Source organism: Capra hircus, chromosome 9, assembly GCF_001704415.2.
Source record: "Capra hircus breed San Clemente chromosome 9, ASM170441v1, whole genome shotgun sequence".
Taxonomy (NCBI): Eukaryota; Metazoa; Chordata; class Mammalia; order Artiodactyla; family Bovidae; genus Capra; species Capra hircus.
Window position 1 is genome coordinate 48,502,608 of NC_030816.1, and position 23,400 is coordinate 48,526,007.

At 36.3% G+C, this 23,400-nt stretch overlaps 1 protein-coding gene across 1 annotated transcript in view; it reads left to right on the forward strand.

The window, feature by feature from the left end:
- Positions 1-23,400, forward strand: part of RNGTT (RNA guanylyltransferase and 5'-phosphatase) — a 235,757-nt gene that overhangs the window by 104,253 nt on the left and 108,104 nt on the right. The window contains exon 12 of the mRNA XM_018053155.1: positions 18,660-18,728. Within this exon, the coding sequence (XP_017908644.1) occupies positions 18,660-18,728 (69 nt within the window). The remainder of the gene's footprint in view (positions 1-18,659; positions 18,729-23,400) is intronic.

The following is a 23,400-nucleotide window of genomic DNA, read 5'->3' on the forward strand; positions in this document are numbered from 1 at the left end:
ATATTACCATATGTGAAATAGATAGCCAGTCCAGGTTTGATGCATGAGAGAGGGCATGGTGCACTGGGATGACCCTGAGGGATGTGATGGGGAGGGAGGAGGAAGGGGGGTTCAGGATGGGAGACACATGTATACCCATGGCTGATTCATGTCAATGTATGGCAAAAACTACTACAACACTGTAAAGTAATTAGCCTCCAATTAAAATAAATAAACTAATTTTTTAAAAAGTTAAGGAAGACTCCATTCCTTTTATCTCTCTCAAGTTAAAACAGGAAAAAAGAAGAAAAAAAAAACAGGAAGAAGGAAGACCTAATAATCTCTTAAAAGTTTCTAGCAATAATTTTTTTGCTTTTCTCTGCTTGGAGTCATTTTACTTTTACATGTCCAGTGTGACTGCTTTATTAAAGTTCTGTGGAAAATATTTTTCAATGATTTATTACTGTTTTGAAAGTAAAATATTTGATATGTAGGATGAAAGTAATAAATATGAAGATTTCTAATAACTTTTAAGAGGATTAAACAGAGAATTACAAAAAATTTTTTTAACTGCACCTAATTTTTCAAGAGCTTATACTCATCTGGTTTAATAAGGATTTTATAAATATTCATCTGTTATTTTCTTGCATACTCTGCTAGCTGGGAAGTTTAGGTTTTATATATATATATGCATGTATTTCATCTGGCATTCAGTTTAATTTTCTAGGTATTGCCTTACTTTTCTTTCTTTTCTTATTTTACCCTTAAATATAAATTTATAGTTCTTAAGTGTTTGTCTAAGACTAGTAGTTCATAAAGAAAATCTAGCCATAAGATGTGTTATTTATATATACAAATGTTATATGACTTTATTATTGTATTGTTTGTATCATAGTAAAAGAAAAAGTACCTTTGAGAGTTTGTTATTGCATCTGTGGTTGAAGAGAAGGAAAAAAACCTTTGCTTAAATGTGAAGAACTGTTCTTCACACAGAGGTTTTCAGTGATTATGCCTCATTTTTTACATCATTACAGATCTAATGGTAAAACTATTTTGGTTTAAAGGCAGACGCAAGATGAAATGAGGCTAACTTTATGTATTCACATATTTCTGGTGTTTAGTTTTGTACTATCTAGTCTATTAATATGTTATTCATCACCGAAATTGAATATGGCCTAATGGATGCTTTCAGTCTCATTCATTTACCATTTCGGAGGAGAATTTAAGAAAATCACAGTAATGTGTAATAAAGAGAGCTCTTAATTGCTTTGTATAGTGAACCTCAAGATTTATTGTTCCAGGAAACTTCTTTTGGGATAGTAAATCTTGTTCACTGAAACATGAAGAGATCATTATATGTGGTACCAAATATATTTTAAACATTTCTATGGACTCAGAGTTGTAATATGGGAAAATTGTCATCTGTTTGCCCAGAATAGCAGCTTAAATTCTTTTTCGACCATTAACATTCAGGAGATAGGTATTAGTACTATACTTTTTCGACCGTTAACATTCAGGAGATAGGTATTAGTACTATAGATTCAGAAAGAAAAAGTAATTATTGTCCTCTAAAGTGATTAGGAGGCAGTTTCTTTTCTAAAAAAGTCTGATAGATTAATTCCTCTAACCAAGTGTGGTTGTGAATTTGCTATAGGTTAACAAAGGCACAGGAATGACTTATCACACATCTTCAAATTCAACTGAACCCTCCCCCCCCACTTTTTTTTAAGTTTGTAACTCTCATTGGTATGCCCAGTACTTTGGTATCAGTGTCCGACCTTGTAGTTTTGTTAGAATTTTAAGATGAAAGATTAAGGTTAAATAATAGCTTTTGTCTTTTACAGTTACATAGAAAATTAAGTGAACCTTCTGTTGGTCATTGTTGAAATGACGGAGGGTACTTAGTTCCAGCGTATGAGTTTAAAAGTAATATCTATAGTACATCTTTTTATTTTTTCCTAAAGTAAAAAACCTCACAACTCTCATCACATTGCTCAAAGAGTAAATAATTAACAATTCCAGACTTTCTTAAAACCTATAATATGTGTTTCAGTTCTCCCCTAAGAACTGGAAAGACTTAGAATGGACTTTGGGACATGGTTTTGAAAATGTAACCTTTTGCAGTGGATTAGGAAAACTAGGGACATATATATATATATTTGGTTAGATTATATCCTTTGGTTATTGAATGCACATCTAGTCATTTTTATACCCCAAATAGGGCCAGTCTTACCAAAAGTAAAAGATCATTGTGTCATTGTTGAAGAATTGCAGTAAAATTTTAAAATAGTCTATAAAATATCTAGGAAAATGGAATTGGGGCTTATTTTATGTGCTTTACTACTTATGATAATAGTAAATATATTTGAATATATATTGTATAGTGTTTAATTGTAGAATATTTGGTCTGTGATGATGACTTCACGGGGTGCAAGTGAAGCACTGAAAAGCTTGATTTGATTGTAGAGTCCCAGATGAACTAATCCTAATATGTGTTTTCTGGGAAGCGACAGTGTAGTATTATGATAGAAGACAAGTATAGAATATCATTGACCCTTGAATTACATGGGGGTTAGGGGCTCCGGCCCTGTGTGGAGTTGGAAATTCCAATAAAACTTTGCAGTTGGTCCCCTTTATCTGTGGTTCTATATCCTTGGATTCAACGAACTGTAGATCATATAGTACTGTAGTACATATTTATTTTACAAAAACCCATATATAAGTGGACCTGTAGGATGGTGGAATACATGAAGATGAAGTCTTCAATACAAGTGCTGAAGTCCTTGTTGTGAGTTTGATAGATAGCATTGAACAATTGAGATTAAAGTTAAGAGTAGCTGATGGATATGATGACCAAGGATTAGAGCTCTTTATTCAAAGTGAAAAAGTAAAGTCTTAGAAATAGCTTTAAATTTCTGTGAGAGCCTACCATCAGGGTGAGGGTTATGTGGAACATGTTTTATTCAATGCATGAGTTCTTCAAGTACCTCTATTAGAACTTGCTCTTTTCATTCTTTCTTTCTGGGGCTATTTAATCCCTGAGCCCCACCTTGCCTTCTCTGTTACTGTATCTGTTAGTGTAATAGACTCTTCCTACTTCAAACCTTCCTCTTGACAACTTTCTCTTTTCTATAGTTCATTTGAAATGCTAAGAAGTCATTTTAGAAATTAAAGAAAAGATGGTTTATAAAGGTTTAAACCTCCTTTATCTTTTAGAAGTTTATAAAAATATACTTTTGGAGGATACTTAAGGAAAAGCAGTACTCTTATTAAATATTTGCTCTAGTTTATAGGTATTATAGTAACAGCTATATATTTCTAAATTAAAATCTTATCAGTAATTTGCCATGTTTGTTGAATTATAAACCAGAAGAAAATCAGTTGAAGATATTAAAGGAATAGTACCATTATCTTTTTAGTGTTAATTTTATTATTATTGTTTTTATGTTTGGCTGTGCTGGGTCTTTGTTGCGGCACAGGGCCTCTTTGTTGCTGCACGTGGGCTTTCTTTAGTTGTAGCTTGTAAGCTTAGTTGCCGCGCAGCACATGAGACCTTAGTTCCCAGACCAGGGCTTGAATCTGCATTGCGAGGCAGATTCTTAACCACTGAACAAATTGGAAAGTCCTACATCCTCCTTTTTGAACTCTTTACTGTGGATATAATTTTACCCATTGACAACAAATTTGAGGGAAGTCTACTTTTCTTCTATTTATAGTGAACCTGAAAAGGAAAAGAAAATATCTGGTCACGTAAATGGTTTTGGAGACTTAAATAGGATTAAAAAAGAATTAAAAAAGAATGATTGAACTTTGCAAAATTATATTTATTACTGGTTTTAGGAGTTGCAACTTAATTTTATTAAAATTACTCTCAGTATGTATTTACCAAAATTATTTTCTCCTATTGATTAAGTTTTCTGCAGTACAATGGCACAGTTTTAAACTGTGTTATCATAGACATAGTGAATTGTTTGCTACTTTCATAGCCTTATTTTGTCAGTAAATGTGCATTAGGATGACTGGATCTGATTCCACTTGGATGAAATAAAGTTATTGCTTTTGGTTAACCTGACACCTTGAGCTTATGTTCTTCAATCTACTGACTTTTATAATGATAGTGTATTTGATTATGTTTTTAGGTGCTTAAAATACAGGAACAATTAGGCTTGATACTTAGCCTCACAGAGATTACATTTAAATAGAGAAATTGAAATGTTAAATATTGAATCATCTCTTCTGTACAGACAGAATATTTTAAGACTAATAGGTTGTGGGGACACAGGTTGGAAGATAGACGTGGATGGTGAAGGAGGATGGAGAGAAGAAGAGTTAGTCATTGTTCATGTTCAGAAATAAGCTTAAGAAAAAAAAAAAGAAATAAGCTTAAGAATGTGGTGTTGTTTGTTTTTAAGCAACTAGAGGGAAGGAAATATGGCTACCCCTTAATTACGATGGAATGACCAGAAAAACCAAACCGTAAATGAACCAAGAATGTAGTAGCTTTTAATTCTAGCTGTTTGAGGTGAGATAATTAACTATACTGAGTCCAGATGTATGGCACCAGGAGGTTCGGAATACCTGGATTTTTTTTTTTTTTTGGTCTGAGAAGACAGGAATTTAAGGGAAAGCCTTATTTATGTTTAGGATTCCTTTTAGGCCTATTAGGCCAGTGTTGTTTATGCTTTGGAGTACATGACCGCTGTATTTTGTTTGGAATTAATGAGAGCCTCTCTCAGCTTGAGCTGTGGGTTCCCTCCATCTTTTAGACTGAGTTTATTCGGGGAAAGCAAAAAGTGATGTTTTAGATACCCACATACCTGGGTCACCTTTTCTAAATCTTAGTGTATTGTAAATCAGTGTTTTATCAAGATATAAGTAGAATAGATTTTATTACTGATTCTAGGAGGTTCCCAAAGAGGTTTTTTTAAAAAATGTTATTTTTAAGTAGAATCTTGGAATGGCCCATAGTTTTATATGCCTAGAAACAAGGGCAATAAATTCAGGATGGTGATTTGTTGTCATTCAGCTTCTCAGCCGTGTCTGACTCTTTGTGACTCCATGAACCGCAGCGTTCCAGGCTTCCCTGTCCACCATCTTCCAGAGTTTGTCCAACCTCATTTCCGTTGAATTGGTGATGCCATCCACCATCCTGTCTTCTGTTGTCCCCTTCTCCTCCTGCCTTCACTGTTTCCCTGCATCAGGGTCGTTTCCAGTGAGTTGGCTCTTCTCATCAGGTGGCCAAAATATTGGAGCTTCAGCTTCAGCATCAGTACTTCCAGTGAACATTCAGGATTGATTTCCTTTAGGATTGACTGGTTTGATCATCTTTCTGTCCAAGGGACTCTTTAAGAGTCTTCTCCAACACCACTGTTCAAAAGCATCAATTCTTTGGTGCTCAGCCTTCTTTTATGATCTAACTCTCGCATCCATACATGACTACTGGATAAACCCTAGCTTTGACTAGGTGGACCTTTGTTGGCAAAGTAATGTCTCTCTGCTTTTTAATATGCTGTCTAGGTTTGTCATAGATTTTCTTCCAAGGAGCAAGTGTCTTCTAATTTCATGGCTGCAGTCATCATCGTCTGTTGGTTTAAATCTATTGGTTTTCCAGTACCTAAAATCTTCTTTGCTTAGTTTAAACTAATTTTTCATAAATGAATAACAGTAATTATAGGAAATATAACCATTGCAACAGAGGTATAGCACTTTTGCTATTTTGTTCCTGAAATATTTTTTTTTAATTGAAGTATAGATGAGTCTACAATATTGTGACCTGAGGTATTTTATCCAGTAGTCTAGGTATAAACCTGAAGGTCCTGTTTTTATATGATTTTGAACTTTCTGTGTCATCTTGAAATTGATATGAAGAATAGAGGAAACGTTATATGCTCTTTATATTGTGGATAACAATATCTCATTCTGTTTTTCTGGTACTTCATAAGTGCCATTTGTCATCCTAGTATGGGTTGTCCTTGTTCAGAGATACTCTGTGTATATAAAGGCCTCCTCTATGGTGGCTAACTGGGTCCCTTTACCCATTAACCAACAGGGCCACTGTGGCATCGTTCTATAGACTGTCACTTCTTGAATAGCCTCCTGGCAGTAATGCCAACAGGGCAAGTCAGGTGCTTTCCTGCTGAGGGGTGTGACTTTGAGGACAGTTTAAATTATATCACCTCAAGAAATATAGTGACAAAAACTTATTGTAATGACTTCAGGCCAACTCCGTAGTCCCCACAAGACTGCCCTTACTTAGACACTGGCTACAAGTTTGGGGATCCCCAGGGCCACCTTACTTCAGACCAGTCAATTACCAATTCTGGGGTCACCTGGGGACTCCTTCAGAATTGGTAATTTGCTAGAAGGCCTTAAAACTCAGAAAAGCACTATCCTGATGATTATGGTTTTATTGTATCAAAAGGATACAAGTTAAAACCAGCCAAAGGAAGAGTCTGTTAAGTTTTATTGTAACAAGAGGATGCAAATTAAATCCAGGCAAGATATGAGCCTAAGCCTAGTAGGGCAAAATATGGAGTGGCCCAAATGGGAACCTTCTCTTCAGGGTGTCAGAGACAGTATTTCCTACTCCTGGCTAAGATGTGTGATCAGACTCAAGAGTATTGCCAGCCAGAAAAGCTTACCCAAGCCTTTGGCGTCCAGAGTTTACCTTGCAGATCAGTGACATACTACCAGCATGGCTCCCCTTTAGTGAGTATTCAGTCCCTCCCAGAAGTTCAGGCTAATCCATTTAGTCTCCAGTTACTCTGGAGGCTGGAACTGATGTGGCTTGTTTCAAACATCATAAATCATATTGTTAGACTTTCAGTGACCAACCCTGCAGGCAAACGAAGATACTCTTGCCAGGCAGGATATTCCAAGGGTCTATAGATTACCTCCCAGTAGCAGAGGGCAAAGGCCAGACCTCTTTCTGGGTAAGGTAAATTCTTTAGTACATACCTGTTCAAACAGAGGATGTAGTTTTGAATGGGATCTGTTGTTCTGCAATTTACCACACTGTCCCTTGTTTGAAAGTGTTAAATTATATTTTGTATAAACTTGGTTTCCCTTTATGTACATTGCAAATTTTTGGTCTTTTTGTTGATGTCTTTCTTTAGTTTTTGTTCTTTTTCTTGTGACATTCACACTAGCTTCTTAGGTAGTTTGGTTTAATTTTTTTGTATCATGTGTTTATGTAAGTATCCATCCTATGCATGTATTCCTTCCAAAAGTGCATCAAATTCTTCCAGAATTAGGGCATCATACTTTTCTGCCCTTGAAGGAAATCCTCACCTACACTTTGCAGTCTGGACAAGCATTTTGGAAAAAACTTTAGGAGAGGTTGCCCTGGGGTGAAAAAAAAAAGAATTATAAAAACCAGGCTAAGACGATCCATGATATTAATGTACTTTACGATTAGATTGAGTTTTTGTTGCTGTTTCCTTAGTTGTATTTGAAGTAGCGTTGGACATGACTGAGCGACTTCACTTTCACTTTTCACTTTCATGCATTGGAGAAGGAGATGGCAACCCACTCCAGTGCTCTTGTCTGGAGAATCCCAGGGACGGGGGAGCCTGTTGGGCTGCTGTCTATGGGGTCGCACAGAGTCGGACATGACTGAAGCGACTTAGCAGCAGCAGCAGCAAGGGAACTTGGGCCCTAGGCAGTGAGAGAGCATTCAAAGATTTTTACATGTGACTGTGACACAACAGATTGTTTCAGAAAGTTAATTCTAGCAGCAGTGAATCGAAGTAGTTTAGAGAGAGGAAGTTAGCCTGCAAAGAAGGCCAGTTAGGATCCTGTTGTCCAGACTCAGTTGTCCCACTGGCAGTTATGAGGGTAGCAAGGGATGGTTTGTGAGAAAATTACTATGAATGATGGTTTTAGTATTTTTTAAAAATCTTACCCCTTTAATAATGTATGTATACATTAGACCAGTAGCTTTTAAATTTCTCTTAAAATAGGTTTTTATCTTATACAGCTTCATGGGATAATATTGGGTTGGCCAAAAAGTTCACATTTGGGTTTTTCTGTAACATCATATGGAAAAGTCCGAATGAACTTTTTGGCCAACCCAATACATTCCATGCATTTTCTGCCTGACCTATGCTCATGGACTTTTTTTTTTTTTTTTTTAACAGTTAATCCTATTACTGTGCTGTTCACTTCATTTTTATTTAGTACATATTTGTTGAAGTGAGAGCTTTCTCTGCACCAGATTACTGTAATAGATGTTGAAGATAAAATGATAATAAAATGTGATTCCTGTCCTCAGCCCACAGCTCAGTTTGGTAGTAAGATAATTAAACATGAACATCTTGTGATGGAGGGGAGTGCAGTGTGCTGTGAGTGTGTTGATGGAGTATATGGACTAGACACTAGGAGATATCTGGGGATGTTATAGCCTAGTTTAGAAAAGCCATCAAAAATGTAGACTCTGGAGCCAGAATGATTTTTGATTTTAGTTTCTTGCTTTGTGACCATGGGCAGGTTCTAAGCTTCACCTTTAAAATGGGGATAATTATGGTCCCTGGAGAAGGAAATGGCAACCCACTCCAGTATTCTTGTCTGGAGAATCCCATGGATGGAGGAGCCTGGAGGGCTACAGTCCATGGGGTCGCAAAGAGTCGGACACGACTGAGCGACTTCACTTTTCACTAACTTTATAAGATTGTTATGAGGCTAGACTGAATTAATATGGGTCTCTCATCTGCAGGGGATTGGTTCCGAGACCTCTGTGATGCTTAAGTTCTTGATGCTTAAGCCCTTCTGTAAACGAATGTAGTAGAATTGGCCCTCTGTGTCTGCTAGTCCCACATCTGTGGATACAGAGAGCCAACTGTACATGTAAAATGCTCAGAGCAGTGTCTGGCGTATGGTGTTATATGTGTTAGCTCTTCCTTCTGCTCCTTCTGTGCTTCCCATCTTCACCCCCGCCCCCATGGATAATTAGTACTCAGTAAACATTTGTATAGAACCGCGGATGATAGATGAAATGATAATTACTTTTCTGTTCTCTCAGAAGGCTTTAAGCACCCCTATTAAAAGCACTGACTGTAAAATGGCTATTTTATGTGTATTTAGGTCCATATTAACCAGAAGTCTTAAACTGGTAGGGCTCATAAAGATTAAGCTCATTTAAACCTTAAAAAAACTGTCTTTCTAGTATATGTGCTGCTGAAGCTAGCACAATACTGTCTTTCTGGATGAAGATGTGCTCTCCAGTTTGTCATAGCGTTCACTAGTCCTGGTTATCTTATACCCAGTCCAGTTCAGGTTCATGGCCTGGTACCTAGAGGCATTTCAGTTTGGGACCTCCACACTGGATCTGACACTAGCCCTTCCAGGAGAAAACTGATTGATCTCTTTTAAAATTTCAAACACTTGATAGAGTGACTGTCAGTTACTGGCACTGAATGAATGTATGTTGATGCCTCATTCTGAGATTAAAAAGAAAAACTGGAAATCTGGTAAAAAAAAACTTTGATTGTTTCATGAGGGTGAGTTGGCTTCTACTTTGTGAAATTATGAGGGAATTTTGGTAGAAATAAGACGAACATCCATGAAAAAAACCAAACTATTTTCTAGAGAAACTTTGATTTTAGATTTTCTAACTTTTTAAGTTGGATTCACTAGAATTTTTTGAATTATTTTGCTTAATTTTAATTGTAATAATATGAATTAATGAAAGAGCCAATGATAGTGTTCCAGAAGTTATTAATATTTATACTTTGATTAGCTAACTTTAATGATATTGTTGTATAGGTGTCATTGGTTAAAAAAAAACACAGAAATCAAGTCATTCTTTTTATAAAGAGTGAATTTGGCTTAAAATTTTTTAAATAATTTAATTTATATTTGGCTGTGCTTGGTCTTTGCTGCTGTGAGGACTTTTCTCTAGTTGTGGTGAGTGGAGGCTATTCTCTAGCTGTGATGCACGGGCTTCTCATTGTTGTGGCTTCTCTTGTTGCAGAACACAGGCTCTAGGGTGCAAAGGCTTCGGTAGTTCTGACATGTGGGCTCAGGAGTTGGGGCTCCCAGGCGCTAGAGCACAGGCTCAGTAGTTGTTGTGCATGGGCTTACTTATTCCGTGGTATGTGGAATCTTCCTGGATCAGAGATTGAACCCATATCTCTTGCATTGGCAAGCAAATTCTTCACCACTGAGCCACCAGGGAAGCCCAATATTGGCTTTTTGGTGAGCAAGAAAGGTGTTTTATAGAGTGATTTTTTGCTATTAGAGAAGTATTTAAGGTATAGAAGCATTGAATAATCTTTACCTAAATTAGGAGTTATACTTTGGGAATTAAAAATAATACATAGTAATAGCCAGGTGAGTGGAAGTTTCCATTTTGGGGGAATTGGTAAAACTAGGACTTTAGGAGAATTATGAAAGCACATTTTAAAAAGTCAGCAGATAGAAGCTACTGTATTGAGTATTCTCATTTGAGGCCATGTGGAGACTATCTACCCAGAAAATATCTGTTGTGAATAGAATAGTCCAGAACAGAAAGGTAGAGATAGTTTAATCTTTTGTTTAAGAAAAGAATTTTTTTATACTATGATGAATTAATGTTGCCAATTTGTATTCCCAATTTTACTGTAGATTCATTTTCCTCTTCATTGTTGTCTTAAGCTATCATTTTCCTTATTTCTAAAGGTTCTTGTCTATGCTTTGTAACTTTACAGGTTCTCTTTTGTTTCTCATGTTTTTAATTTTTAGCCCTTTTGTATTATCTTTCTCTGCTTGTGCATTTATAATGATTTGATTTCCAATTACTTTGTGATTCATAGATGTATAAAATATCAATCCAGAGTCAATCACCTGGTATAATCTTTGTCAGCTCCACCAGTCTTTGTTAATGGAAAATTACATGCCATCTGCAGTGTATTCAGGTAATGAGATATAATACTCATAGGTAAACACATTTAAATCTTGTAAGCATTTGTGAAATACTGTCATGCTTTATTAATATCTGTTTGATAAATTATGTCTACTATTTTGGGGCTTCCTGGTAGCAGATGGTAAAAAATCTGCCAGCAGTGTGGGAGACCTGAGTTTGATCCCTGGGTTGGGGAAGATCTGCTGGAGAAGGGAATGGCTGCTCACTCCAGTATATTTTCCTGAAGAATCCCATGGATAGAGGGATCCCATGGCAGGCTGCAGTCCATAGCATTGCTGTTTTACCTACTATTTTATCTTTTATCTAATTATCATCTAATTTTATCTGGTGGAAAATAATCAAGAAAATTGCAGTTCTGAAAGTGTATCCTAGAATCTTTGGATGAGATTGGGCATGTTGAGGGTGATATGGCCAAAGAAGTCCTAGGCTCTTTGCTGCTAAGTCACTTCAGTCGTGTCCGACTCTGTGCGAACCCATAGATGGCAGCCCACCAGGCTCCCCCGTCCATGGGATTCTCCAGGCAAGAACACTGGAGTGGGTCACCATTTCCTTCTCCAATGCATGAAAGTGAAAAGTGAAAGTGAAGTCGCTCAGTCGTGTCCGACTCTTATCGACCCCATGGACTGCAGCCCACCAGGCTTCTCCATCCATGGGATTTTCCAGGCAGGAGTACTGGAGTGGGGTGCCATTAGGATAGATAAATCACCACATACTCCACCTTAAAGCTTCTCCAAGGTTTTGTAGTTAAATATTTTTAAAGTAAAATATCTTAAAAATTTTTTTTATTTGAAATGATTTAAAAACCCAAATCTTAGGTAATTTAAGTAGAACTGTGTTTCTGAATAAAAACTGACAGGGAGAAATGGCTGATTACATCATTGTATTTGTAGTTTTACTGTTAAATTTAAGGTATTGTTTAGGCATATCGGCCTAAGTTTATATCATCGTTGGATTCGTAGTATCCTGAATACTAACTGGATTGCTGGCATTAGTAGGCAGTCAGGAAATACCTTCCTAATGGAAGAATGGATGAAATTTTATTTTTATTGAGATATTATCATCTAATAAGATTTTCTAAGAAAAACTTAGCTCTTATATAAAAAATAAGTGCAATTCATAAGTTTTACTTAAAAGATAGAAGAGGAAAGAAAACAGACTAACTTAAAGGTATAGGACATTTTATCTTGGAATATAGTATAGAGACAAATGGAGAGCAAAGTGAGTTTTAAAATTATCTGATATTTAAGTTATTAAAATAAAACTTAGCTTTTCAAGCCATTCTGTTTTAATTAAGTGTATTCAGCCACTTTTTGGCTTCTTGGTAACTATTCCTTTTTCCCTAGAAGCTGTGCCTAACTTAAACTCTTTTCTCAAAGACTGGTCATTTTACTTGTTGTACTGAACTTTTCTGTGTTTGGTTTGCTCTACTTATAACCCTGGCTTCTCCATTTCTTAAAAATTTTCAGTTCCGTGACACTTTCTTCTGATGTAGTCACTTTTACTTTGGCAACTTATCCTTGGCTGCTGGTGCTGCTGCTAAGTCACTTCAGTCGTGTCTGACTCTGTGCGACCCCATAGACGGCAGCCCACCAGGTTCCCCTGTCCATGGGATTCTCCAGGCAAGAACACTGGAGTGGGTTGCCATTTCCTTCTCCAATGCATGAAAGTGAAAAGTGAAAGTGAAGTCGCTCAGTTGTGTCCGACCCTCAGCGACCCCATGGACTGTAGCCTACCAGGCTCCTCCATCCATGGGATTTTCCAGGCAAGAGTACTGGAGTGGGGTGCCATTGCCTTCTCCATCCTGAATTCTCTAAAGTTGCCCTTAGTTTCTTACGATGGAAATTGGTATCATTAATTTGTCACCTTTCTTTTTTTCTAATTAGTCATTTAGTGCAATAAATTTTCCAGTGACACTGTTCAACTGTATCTGTCAAATATCCATCTATTGTATTTTCATTTTCATTGTTTTGAAATACTTAAAGAATTCCTTTTGACTTCTTTTTATTCTTGAGTTATTTGAAAGTTGGTTATGGAGTTTCTGAACATTGGAGGATTTTCCAGATATTTTTCTTTTACTTTTAATTAATTTAATTCATTGTGGTCAGAGAGCATACTTTGTGTGGATTTGACGTATGTAGAAGTGTTGTATGCACTTAAAAAAGAAATATATTTTCTCCTATTGCTGGGTACAGTTTTCTATAAAATGTTAAATAGGTCAGATTTCATTTTTGTAATAGTCTTCTATATTCTTACTGATTTTTCTCTCTATGTGTAGTCTGTATTTTAAAGACCTCTTCACCCTTGCGTTTTGATTCCTAGTTCTGTCCTCCTACCTTCCCTGCCACCCCTATATCTCCCCTTTTGTCTTTTTGTGTTTCAGTTGGAAAAAGTGCTATACTCTTCTTTGAGTTCAGTGATTCTTTTCTTTGTTATATTCAGTCTGTTGATAATCTCATTGATTGTCATTCCCATTGATTAATATTCTCTTTCTTTGATATTATGTTTTTATTTCTTGGATTTCTATTTGTTCCTTTTTTTTAAAAATTCTTTGCTGAAATTCCAATTTGCTCATTCATGTTTTCTATCTTTTCCTTTAAAATGTGAAGGTTATTTTAAAATCTTTGTTTGATAATTCTAAAATAGGGGCCATCCTTTGTGTTTTCTTCTGTTGATTACCTCATCTATTGGATGTAGGTCATTTTTTCTTCCTTTGTATGTGTTTGTGATAGTTTTTTATTGGATGTTTTGCATTTTTTTCTATAAGAACAATAGATACTGAGGTAAATGTCTTTTGTTTAGTAATGTGCATACCTCTCCTTCTTTAAGTTTAGTAAGCTTCATTTGTGGGAGGTGGGATTAGTGGGTGATAATCTGTTCTGTATCTGAGATCGGTTTGTATTGTCACATGGTAAAGAATCTGTCTGCAATGTGGGAGACCTAGGTTCGATCCCTGGGTTGGGAAGATCCCCTGGAGAAGGCAACAGCTACCCACTCCAGTATTCTCGCCTAGAGAATTCCATGGAAGGAGGAGCCTGGCAAGCTACAGTCCTTGGGGTTGCAAAAAGTTGGACATGACTGAGTGACTTTCACTTTCACTTTGTATTGCTGTATAGTTATCTTCAGTGCTCCAAAGACTTCAGATCCCTTAAACAGATGACTTCTGTTACTTGAAAGCCCTGGGGTATAAGATGGGTTTTCCCCAGTGTTCAGCTTCACCTGTAGCTTTCAGTGGACTCTGCTTGCCTCTACCATGCAGTGGTCTATTTTTGCGCTCTTGCACTCTCCCTACTATGTAATCTACTGTTTCTTGTCACTCAGTGCCAGACTGTGGGGACTGTAGTGCTGTAGTGTTAACCTCAAGCCTCGGTATTAAGCAGACCCTGGGCACTTGAGTCTCGGGGATGGGTTTCCCATCAGTGGGCTGACCTCTTACTCTTGGGAGCCGTCTTGCTTTGCACAGATGGGATGTTTTGGCAGGAGCAAGTTTTCCTGCTTTTTATCAATGTAATATTCTTGGACCAGGGCTTTTCTGGACCCTTGTGTAGCTGCAGACGATTTTATCCTCAGATGGCCTTTATTTCATATCAGATAGGGTCTGAGAAGGCTTTTATGTCTGTTTGCAACTAAGATGAGGCTTTGTCATCTTTCTTGCCCTGCCCCTAGTCTTTCCTGTGAATCTTAATAGAAACCTGAGGAATAGAGCTAGTGAGTAGGTTTGGATTCCTCGTGTGTTTGGGGCTTTCAGGGATTCTAAACTGTTAAACTAACTCACACGTGGTTTTTAAAAATTTATCAAATTTTCAGGTTTTCTTTATACCTGCTTTTATGACTTCCAATTTTTCCTCTTACATTCTTCCAAAAGTGAAAGATGTATTTCATCTTTCTTTGAAGGGCTTGGAATTCAGTTTACTTGGTTTCCTGAAGCCCTCAGTCTGCTAATGACCTTAACAAAAGCTATGATTTTACGGATTGTCTGCTTTTTAAAAATGTGTTGTCAGGTTAGGCAAGTTTTACATTGTAAGTAAAAATGGAGCTTTTCCATAAATCAGTTTTTTAAAGATGCTGAACACTTTCAGGAAAATGAATACAGACCTAAGGAATGGTTGTGGAGGGGACTTTTCTGATGTGTTATTCAAATCAGTACCTGTAGCTTGAGATAACATCTGCAGTGATAGTCTGCTGTGTGAAGTGAAGTATGCTATAACTCAGAGACAGCAGTGAAAGTAATGGAAATATATTAATATATTAAGTGACTTAAGTATTGGCTCTAATGATAATGACACTGATGTATAGAAGATGCTCGTAATGAGTTTGGATAAATTTTCTTTCAGAATTTATGACCCCCAAAAGCAATATTTTAAATTTAACATTATTTTACGTATCGGATTTCTAATATGAATAATAAATGAATTATATAAATTTGTTATATATATTAATAAAATTTTTATCCCTAAAAAATAATTCCCTCCACCTCAAGAATTTTATCTTCCTTTGTATGTATCTTATTCATGTAGCATGTGCTACAGTACATTTAAAGTCTCTAAGTTTTAAATGATTATTGGAGAATGTACGTGGGAAGTTTCAGAAGTCTTTAGGGCATTTATTTTAGAGGGTCAGAGACTTTCTTTGCTTATTTCCCTGTTTTTAATTAAAGTCTAATTGAAATCTGTTCTGAATGAATTTACTTTGTTAACTGTCTGAGTTGAAGCTGCTGCTGCTGCTGTTGCTGTTCAGTTACTAAGCATGTTCGAGTCTTTGCAACTCCATGAACTGCAGCATGCCAGACTTTCCTGTCCTTCACCATCTCCCAGAGTTTGCATCATGACCATTGAGTCAGTGATGCCATCCAACCATCTCATCCTCTGTGGTCCCCTTCTGCTCTTGCCCTCAGTCTTTCCCAGCATCAGGGTCTTTTCCAGTGAGTTGAAGCTAGTCGCTTAATTTCTGATGGCCTCAGTTTCATTTTCTAGTGAAATGAATAATAATACAAAATTAAAATTATACACCTCATGAGGGGTTGTGTGTTTTGAATTATATAAGGACCAAGCACAAAAACACTTTATACTATAAAGTGTTTATACTTTATGCTATGACATGTTTATACTTTATATAAAGTATATAAGCTTTATATATATAAAGTATAAAGTATTTATACTTTATAGAATAAAGACCTTTATATTATAAAAAGGTCTTTTAATATATAATAAGTGATACTTAAATTGTTAAGAAAGAAATATTGTCTAGAGTAATCAACAGGGAGTAAAATGGGTGAAAACAAGGAGTATTTCTTATTTTGACCTAAGAAGTTTCATAGTCCCTTAAATTCTCTGATTCTTAAAAAGTTAGAGTAAAATTAAAAAGGAAGTTACTTCCATTTCTGCAGCAGGTAGCATTATGTTATCTAGAGTCTTGTCAACATATACTTTATACTTTATCTGCATGGATAATCCAATATATGAATTGGAGAAATATGCTCTTAAGAATGAAAAAGCTATGTTTATGTGCCATAAATGATGGACCTACAGTAAAAGAACAAATTGTTTAACCTTTAAAAAATACTATTTATAAAGATGATTGTGGCGTTTTGTTTTCATTGCTTCATTCCTCAACAGGATTTGTGCTATGAATTTAATAGGTTACCTTTTCTCACGTGATGAAATACAAGATGTATCAATATTATACATCTTTTTCTTATTTGAACCTTGACCCATTAGTTAGTTCATTATAAAAAAATCAGTACTTTTAATCCATATTGAATTTTTGCTTAGGCAAATTCCCTCCTCACATGGCTAGGTCATTTAAACCTATGAATGAATTAGCGATCAATTTCACATCTGTCCTGAAATTTTTACCTGTTCTGCCAAATTCTAGGTAGCATGGCTCTGAGAGTCCCACTGCAAGCTTCCTACTATCTTAATGTTATAGTCAGAGGAAAGAACAAAACACTACAAGAAAGACAACACCAAGAGCATTACAGTTGAAAAAAATTGTGGTAAAATATACATAGCATGAAATTGACTGTTTAGCCATGTCTAAGCATATATGTCAGTGACATTAATTACATTCACATTGTTGTGTAGTCATTGTTATCATGTATTTCCAGATCTTTTTCATCTTTCCATACTGAAACTCTGTACCCATCAAACACTAATGCCTCATTTTCCCCTCCCTCTCAGTCTCTCTGATTTCTGTCCCCATGAACTTGACTAAAGAACATTACAGTTTTAAGGAAGTGTAAATTATTCAAACTCAAATTGGTCTTAAAGCAGTTAGAAAGTAGGATAGTTCTTACTTTTCTTTGCTGAGCTGCTCCCAGTTTATAGAAATTGCAGATTTCAAGGAATGAAATGGCAGAGAAAATGAAGTCACAGTTTGGGAAGAGAATCACAGATCTTGTGACGTGTGAAATATACTGGAAATCTTGGTTGTCACTTTTGGAATGCACATCTCCCTTTCAGTATAGCAGTTTTAAGAAGATGTGATTGTGATGAAAGATTTTGATTGGATTACACACAGCAGATCCAAAATTTTGGTGGAATATATTTGAATCCTAGAACTCTCCTAAATATTATATCATTTGGCAAGACTCTGGGTAACAGTGTTATTACCTGGCTCTGTGAAAGTATCTTCTGTTCTCTCTCCTACGATGCAGAAATCAGTGTTTAGGTCCTCCATCAGTGATGCACATGTTCAGTTTTTCAGAATAATAAAAGTCTGTGGAAGAGAAGCATTTAAAACAATTGTTCAGAAATAATTAGAGAGCATTGGGCCTATAATTGTGCTTTTCAATAGATATGGCATTGAAAAAACTGTTGTTTGTATTTCATGGTGTGTATTCCTTGCAGTGCAATTTTTTGCTGGAAAAAATACAATAAAGACAGAAAATGAGGCAAAAGTAGGACAGAAAGAAAGGTTAAATCTTCTGCTTGAGGTTTTGCGGAAAACACAGATTATGCATTTTGAAGGTGCAGTCCCCATATGTGAGCTAACTTGTAGTTACAGATTCTCAGAGAATCTTATTCTCACTCCACCTATCCCCAAGCAAGATTTTCTGCTCTCTTCCTTTGTGGATGCATTTATTTTTATTCCCTATATTTATTACTTCCCAGAGTTTCTACAGTCATTTTGGTTTTGGCCTTTTTGTCTTGCTACATTTATGCTGGCTCAGCATGGTGAGTTTAAAAATATTTTTATAACTGGAAGTTGGTGCTTTTGGACCACCTTTGTAAGATAAATTAGAGCTAGGGATGTAATATATAACACAGTTATGATAATTAATATCGCTGTATGTTATACATGAAAGTTGTTAAGAATAAATCCTGAATTCTCATCACAAGGAAAAAATACATTTTTATTTTGTATCTACATAAGATGATAGGTGTTCACTAAGCTTATTGTGGTAATCATTTCATGATATATGTAAGTCACATCAGTATGCTGTACACCTACAGTTATACAGTGCTGTATGTCAATTATATCTTAATAAAACTAGAAGAAGGAAAAATATGTTTTGAATATTTTACCATCATTTTGGTTATTGCAGCTAGGACTATTGTTTGAGATATCTAGCCTGCCATGGAATGGAAATCTTCATATATTAAAAAAAGAATCTTACAGTATATTAGCCTAGATCCCTCTGGATCACCCTTCTCCCCCATTTTGTATTTCAGTTTTTGAAGCTTATGTATTAAGTTTATTATAAAGCTTAGAAAAAGTTTAAAAAACTTTAAAAGTGATTTTTGTGTTATTATATTTCTAAAAACATATGTTTATTTTATAGCTACTTGAAGGAAATTTTGCCAAAGAAGTCAGCCATGAAATGGATGGACTTATTTTCCAGCCCACTGGAGTAAGTATATTTGTGTGTGTGTGTGTGTGTGTGTGTGTGTGTGTGTGTGTGTGTATACATGTACATGTATATATGTATATCCATGCACATACATGCATGTATATATAAAGTACAGTTTTCTTAGATATGTTTACTTAGGATTGATTAGTGCTATAATCAGCTTTTCCTTAAAACAAATGGTTCATTATAAAATAAAGTATTTCCTTTATATTAAATATTTATTATAGCAAAATGAATAGTTGTTCGTGTTTCACTTAGGAAATAAATACAGCTGATCATTTTATTTTTCAAAATTAGTCTTTTATTATAATTAGTTTTCTTACTATTCTTGCAAGATGAATGTTAACTGATGTTTCTTTACTAGAAATCTACCAATAACCTTATGTAAATAAATGCTTATTTCTTTCTGTAGCCCAATATATCTTGTATTAATTATGTTTAAAACTTCATTTTGTCACGGATGAGTAAAATTCAGAGTTATCAGTATTTGAAGAAAAACAGTTCTTCGCATGTTTATTCCATGTCAGATTTCTGAAACTCGCTGAAGACCTTTCACCAGCACAATGGTCAAATCATATATTTGGAGTAAATTCTATTTTACTCTGTGGTAAGATTTTTCACCCTCTGCACTATTGACATTTTTGGCCCCATAGTTCTTTGCTGTGTGGAGCTGTCCTGTGTGTGGTAGGATGTTTCGTAGCATCTGTGGTCTGTACATATCAGATGTCAGTATTAGCTCTCCCTCTCACCCCTCTAGGTTGTGACAACCAAAAATGCATACAGTCACTGCCTCCTTTCCCCTGCAAGGCAAGTTTGCCTTCACTTGAGAACCTGTGCTCTGTGGGGCAGTGCTTCTCAAAACTGTGTCCTGTGAACAACGTGGCATTAACACCACCCAGGAAGCTGTTACAAATGTCGCTTACCCAGACCTACTGATGAGAGGCACTGGGAAATGGGCGTCCAGCAATTGGTGCTTTAGCAAGCTCTCCAAGTGACTCTGACATGTGTTCAAGTATGAGAACCAGTGGTCTTCTAGGAAAGAGTTGCATTTTATGTGCTCCACCTTGTCATAAGCTGCATTTTGCCTTCACTCTCTCCTTAGAAATAAGGATGTGAACTAATTGTGAAGTTACGTAGAGAGACATCAAACTAGGTATCTGGGATAAAGGGAAGAGGACTAATATTTTCAAACATTATGTATTAAATACTATAGTATATATGCTTTACTATTTAGTAAAACTGCAAATTTGGTGGTATGTGATTGGCTTCTGTCTTCATCCCGCTTGTCAAGCAGGTGGAAGGAAGAATCTTATGTCATTGAAGGAGGAGGAGATGGAGGAGAGTTAGAGGCTGGGGACAGAAATAGTAGAAAGTTTTAGGAAGATAGAGTTTAGATCTTTGAGTTCCAGTATTTTTAAGCCTAATCTCCCTGGACTGAAAGAAGTAAGATCTAACTATAAAAGGAATTAGGGTGTTTCATACTGTTAATACTCATGGTTCAGACCTATTCATGATTTTTACCCCGTCTGTTCCCAGTCTGTCTGATTTTTACCCAGTACCAGATCTCCCTTTTCACCCCCTCGTAACCTTCTCAGTACATATTTATTCCATATGTTAAGTAGCCCATTCTGGGGAACCCGACAGGAATTCCTCTGCCTTCCTGTCCTTCCCCACAGGTACTTCACATTCAGTCTTTATTAATTTCACCTACTTTCTAGTTTTCAAAAGGTTGTTTTCTGCTCTCCTGTTTTTCCTTTTCTACTGATATCTCTTTCCTGTAACTCCCATTCTAGCGAAGTTTCAAATCAAAGTGGATATAAATGCACGTGTTTAATCCACCACATTTATCAGAAAGTCCTCCAAGCTTCTCACAATGTGGTATTGCATCTGTTGGGTTCCTTGAGCCAACAATTCAAGTAAATGAAGAAAGGGACTATTTTGAATGACCAACTTAGCAATTTGAGGGAGGCTACATAGAGCAGAGAGAAGGTGCTGGTCAGGGATGGACAAAACTTGACTTTTATTAATAATCTTCAGTCTGTTCTCTAATGCTACAGAAATATTCCAGAGGCAAATGAAGGGTGAAAAATGAAGAGGATTCTTAGTGCTTCTACTTGTGTAAAAATTCCTGGCCTTCATTTGTTTGGTGCTAGTTACTTGAAACTGGGGCCTCCCTGGTGGCTCAGATGGTAAAGAATTTGCCTGCAGGGCGGGAGAACTGGGTTTGATCCCTCAGTTGGGAAGATCCCCTGGAGGAGGGCATGACAACCCACTCTAGTATTCTTGACTGGAGAATCCCCATGGGCAGAGGAGCCTGGCAGACTACAGTCCATGGGGTCATAAAGAGTTAGACACGACTGAGTGACTAAGCACACACGCACACTTACAACTTAGCAAGGAGTTACTTCTGCTTCATTACAGTAGTTATAGTGAGGGAACTGAAGTCAAATAAAAGATAGAAGATATTACTAGTGCTGAAAAAAATCCTGGCAAAATATTGAAGAAGAGTGACAAAGGTACTATATTAAAGTGATGATTCTATTGAGGGTGAAACCCCAAGCACCAACTTAGAAGAAAGTTCATTCATGTTTTGATTTAATGTTCTGTTTTTCAGAGACATAACCTTGTAACACATCCAGTATCACACTTAGTTTATAACTTTTATTAGAAAGAGGACAAGTAAAGCTAATTGATGGTATATTGAGGAAAGTAAAGCTTAGGATATTTCTTTTTTTTAATTTATTTTTTTAGTGTGGGATAATTGCTTTACATAATTTTATTGTTTTCTGTCAAACCTCAACATGAATCAGCCATAGTTACACATATATCCCCTCCCTTTTGAACCTCTCTCCCATCTCCCCCCCTTCCCACCCCTCTAGGTTGATACAGAGCCCTTATTTGAGTTTCTTGAGCCACACAGCAAATTCCCGTTGGCTATCTATATTACATATGATAATGTAAGTTTCATGTTACTCTTTGCATTACATCTCACCCTCTCTTCCCCTCTTCCCATGGCTATAAGTCTTTTCTCTATTTCTGTTTCTCCATTGTTACCCTGTAAATAAATTCTTCAGCACCGTTTTTCTAAATTCCATGCATTAGAATACAGTACTTATCTTTCACTTTCTGACTCACTTCACTCTGTATAATAGGTGCTAGGTTCATCCACCTCATCAGAACTGACTCAAACGTGTTTCTTTTTATGGCTGAATATTATTCCATTGTGTATATGCACCACAAATTATTTATCCATTCATCTGTCGATGGACATCTACATTGCCTCCATGTTCTATCTATTGTAAATAGTGCTGCAATGAACAGTGGGTTCAGATTGTATTACAAAGCTACAGTCATCAAGACACTGTGATATTGGCATAAAAACGGAAATATAGACCAAAGGAACAAGATAGAGAGCCCAGAAATAAACCCATGTGCCTGTGGGTACCTTATTTTTGACAAAGGAGGCAAGAATATACAGTGGGGCAAAGGCAGCCTCTTCAATAAATGGTGCTGGGAAAACTGGACAGCTCTATGTAAAAGAATGAAATTAGAGCACTTTCTAACTCCATACACAGAGATAAACTCAAAATGGATTAAAGACCTAAATGTAAGACCAGAAACCATAAAAACATAGGCAGAACACTTGATGACATAAATCAAAGCAAGATCCTCTATGACCCACCTCCTAGAGTTCCCTGGTGGCTCAGAGGTTAAAGTGTCTGCCTGCAATGCGGGAAACCTGGGTTCGATCCCTGGGTCAGGAAGATCCCCTGGAGAAGGAAATGGCAGCCCACTCCAATATTCTTGCCTGGAGAATCCCATGGACAGAGGAGTCTGGTGGGCTACAGTCCACAGGGTTGCAAAGAGTCGGACACGACTGAGCTACTTCACTCACTCACTCACTCGCTCACTCACTCACGTTATGACCCACCTCCTAGAGTAATGGAAATAAAAACAAAAGTAAACAAATGGGACCTGATTAAACTTAAAAGCTTTTGCACAGCAAAGGAAACTCTAAGCAAGGTGAAAAGACAGCCCTCAGAATGGGAGAAAGTAATAGCAAATGAAACAACTGACAAAGGATTGATTTCCAGAATATTCAAGCAGCTCATACAACTCAATACTAGGATATTTCTTTGTGTTTATAAAGAAGTGTATCGGTATCTGGTATTCACTAAAACACAGCAGTCATTAATTATCAGGAAAGCCTCAATTTTAAAAAAAAGTAGATTAAATTGTATTTATAGAATTATAGAAAATCAAAGATGAAAGGGCACTTCTAAGATTATCTTTCTAAGCCCACTGGTTTCAAAACATGAAGTTCTAAATTTCTGGGTTTCTGTGAACTGCCTCAGGGGACCATGTACAGGTATAGGTTACTATGTAAGCATTCTGTTTACATGTTTTGTTTATATGCATTCTGTTTATCTCATGACAACCCTGATTTATTTCTTTTATTTCTTATATTGTACTTCTGGATGATTGTGTTTTAGAAAGGGCTTCATCTATATAAATACCATTTGAATCAGCTACTTTTTTGAAAGGTCTCCAGTGATCTTTCTTCCTTACAATATCAAGTTCATTTTCAGCCTTTTTCTTGCTGGATTATCTAGTGGTAGTCTGTACCACTGTCCACACTTCCTTACTCTGACATGGCTTCTGAAACATCACA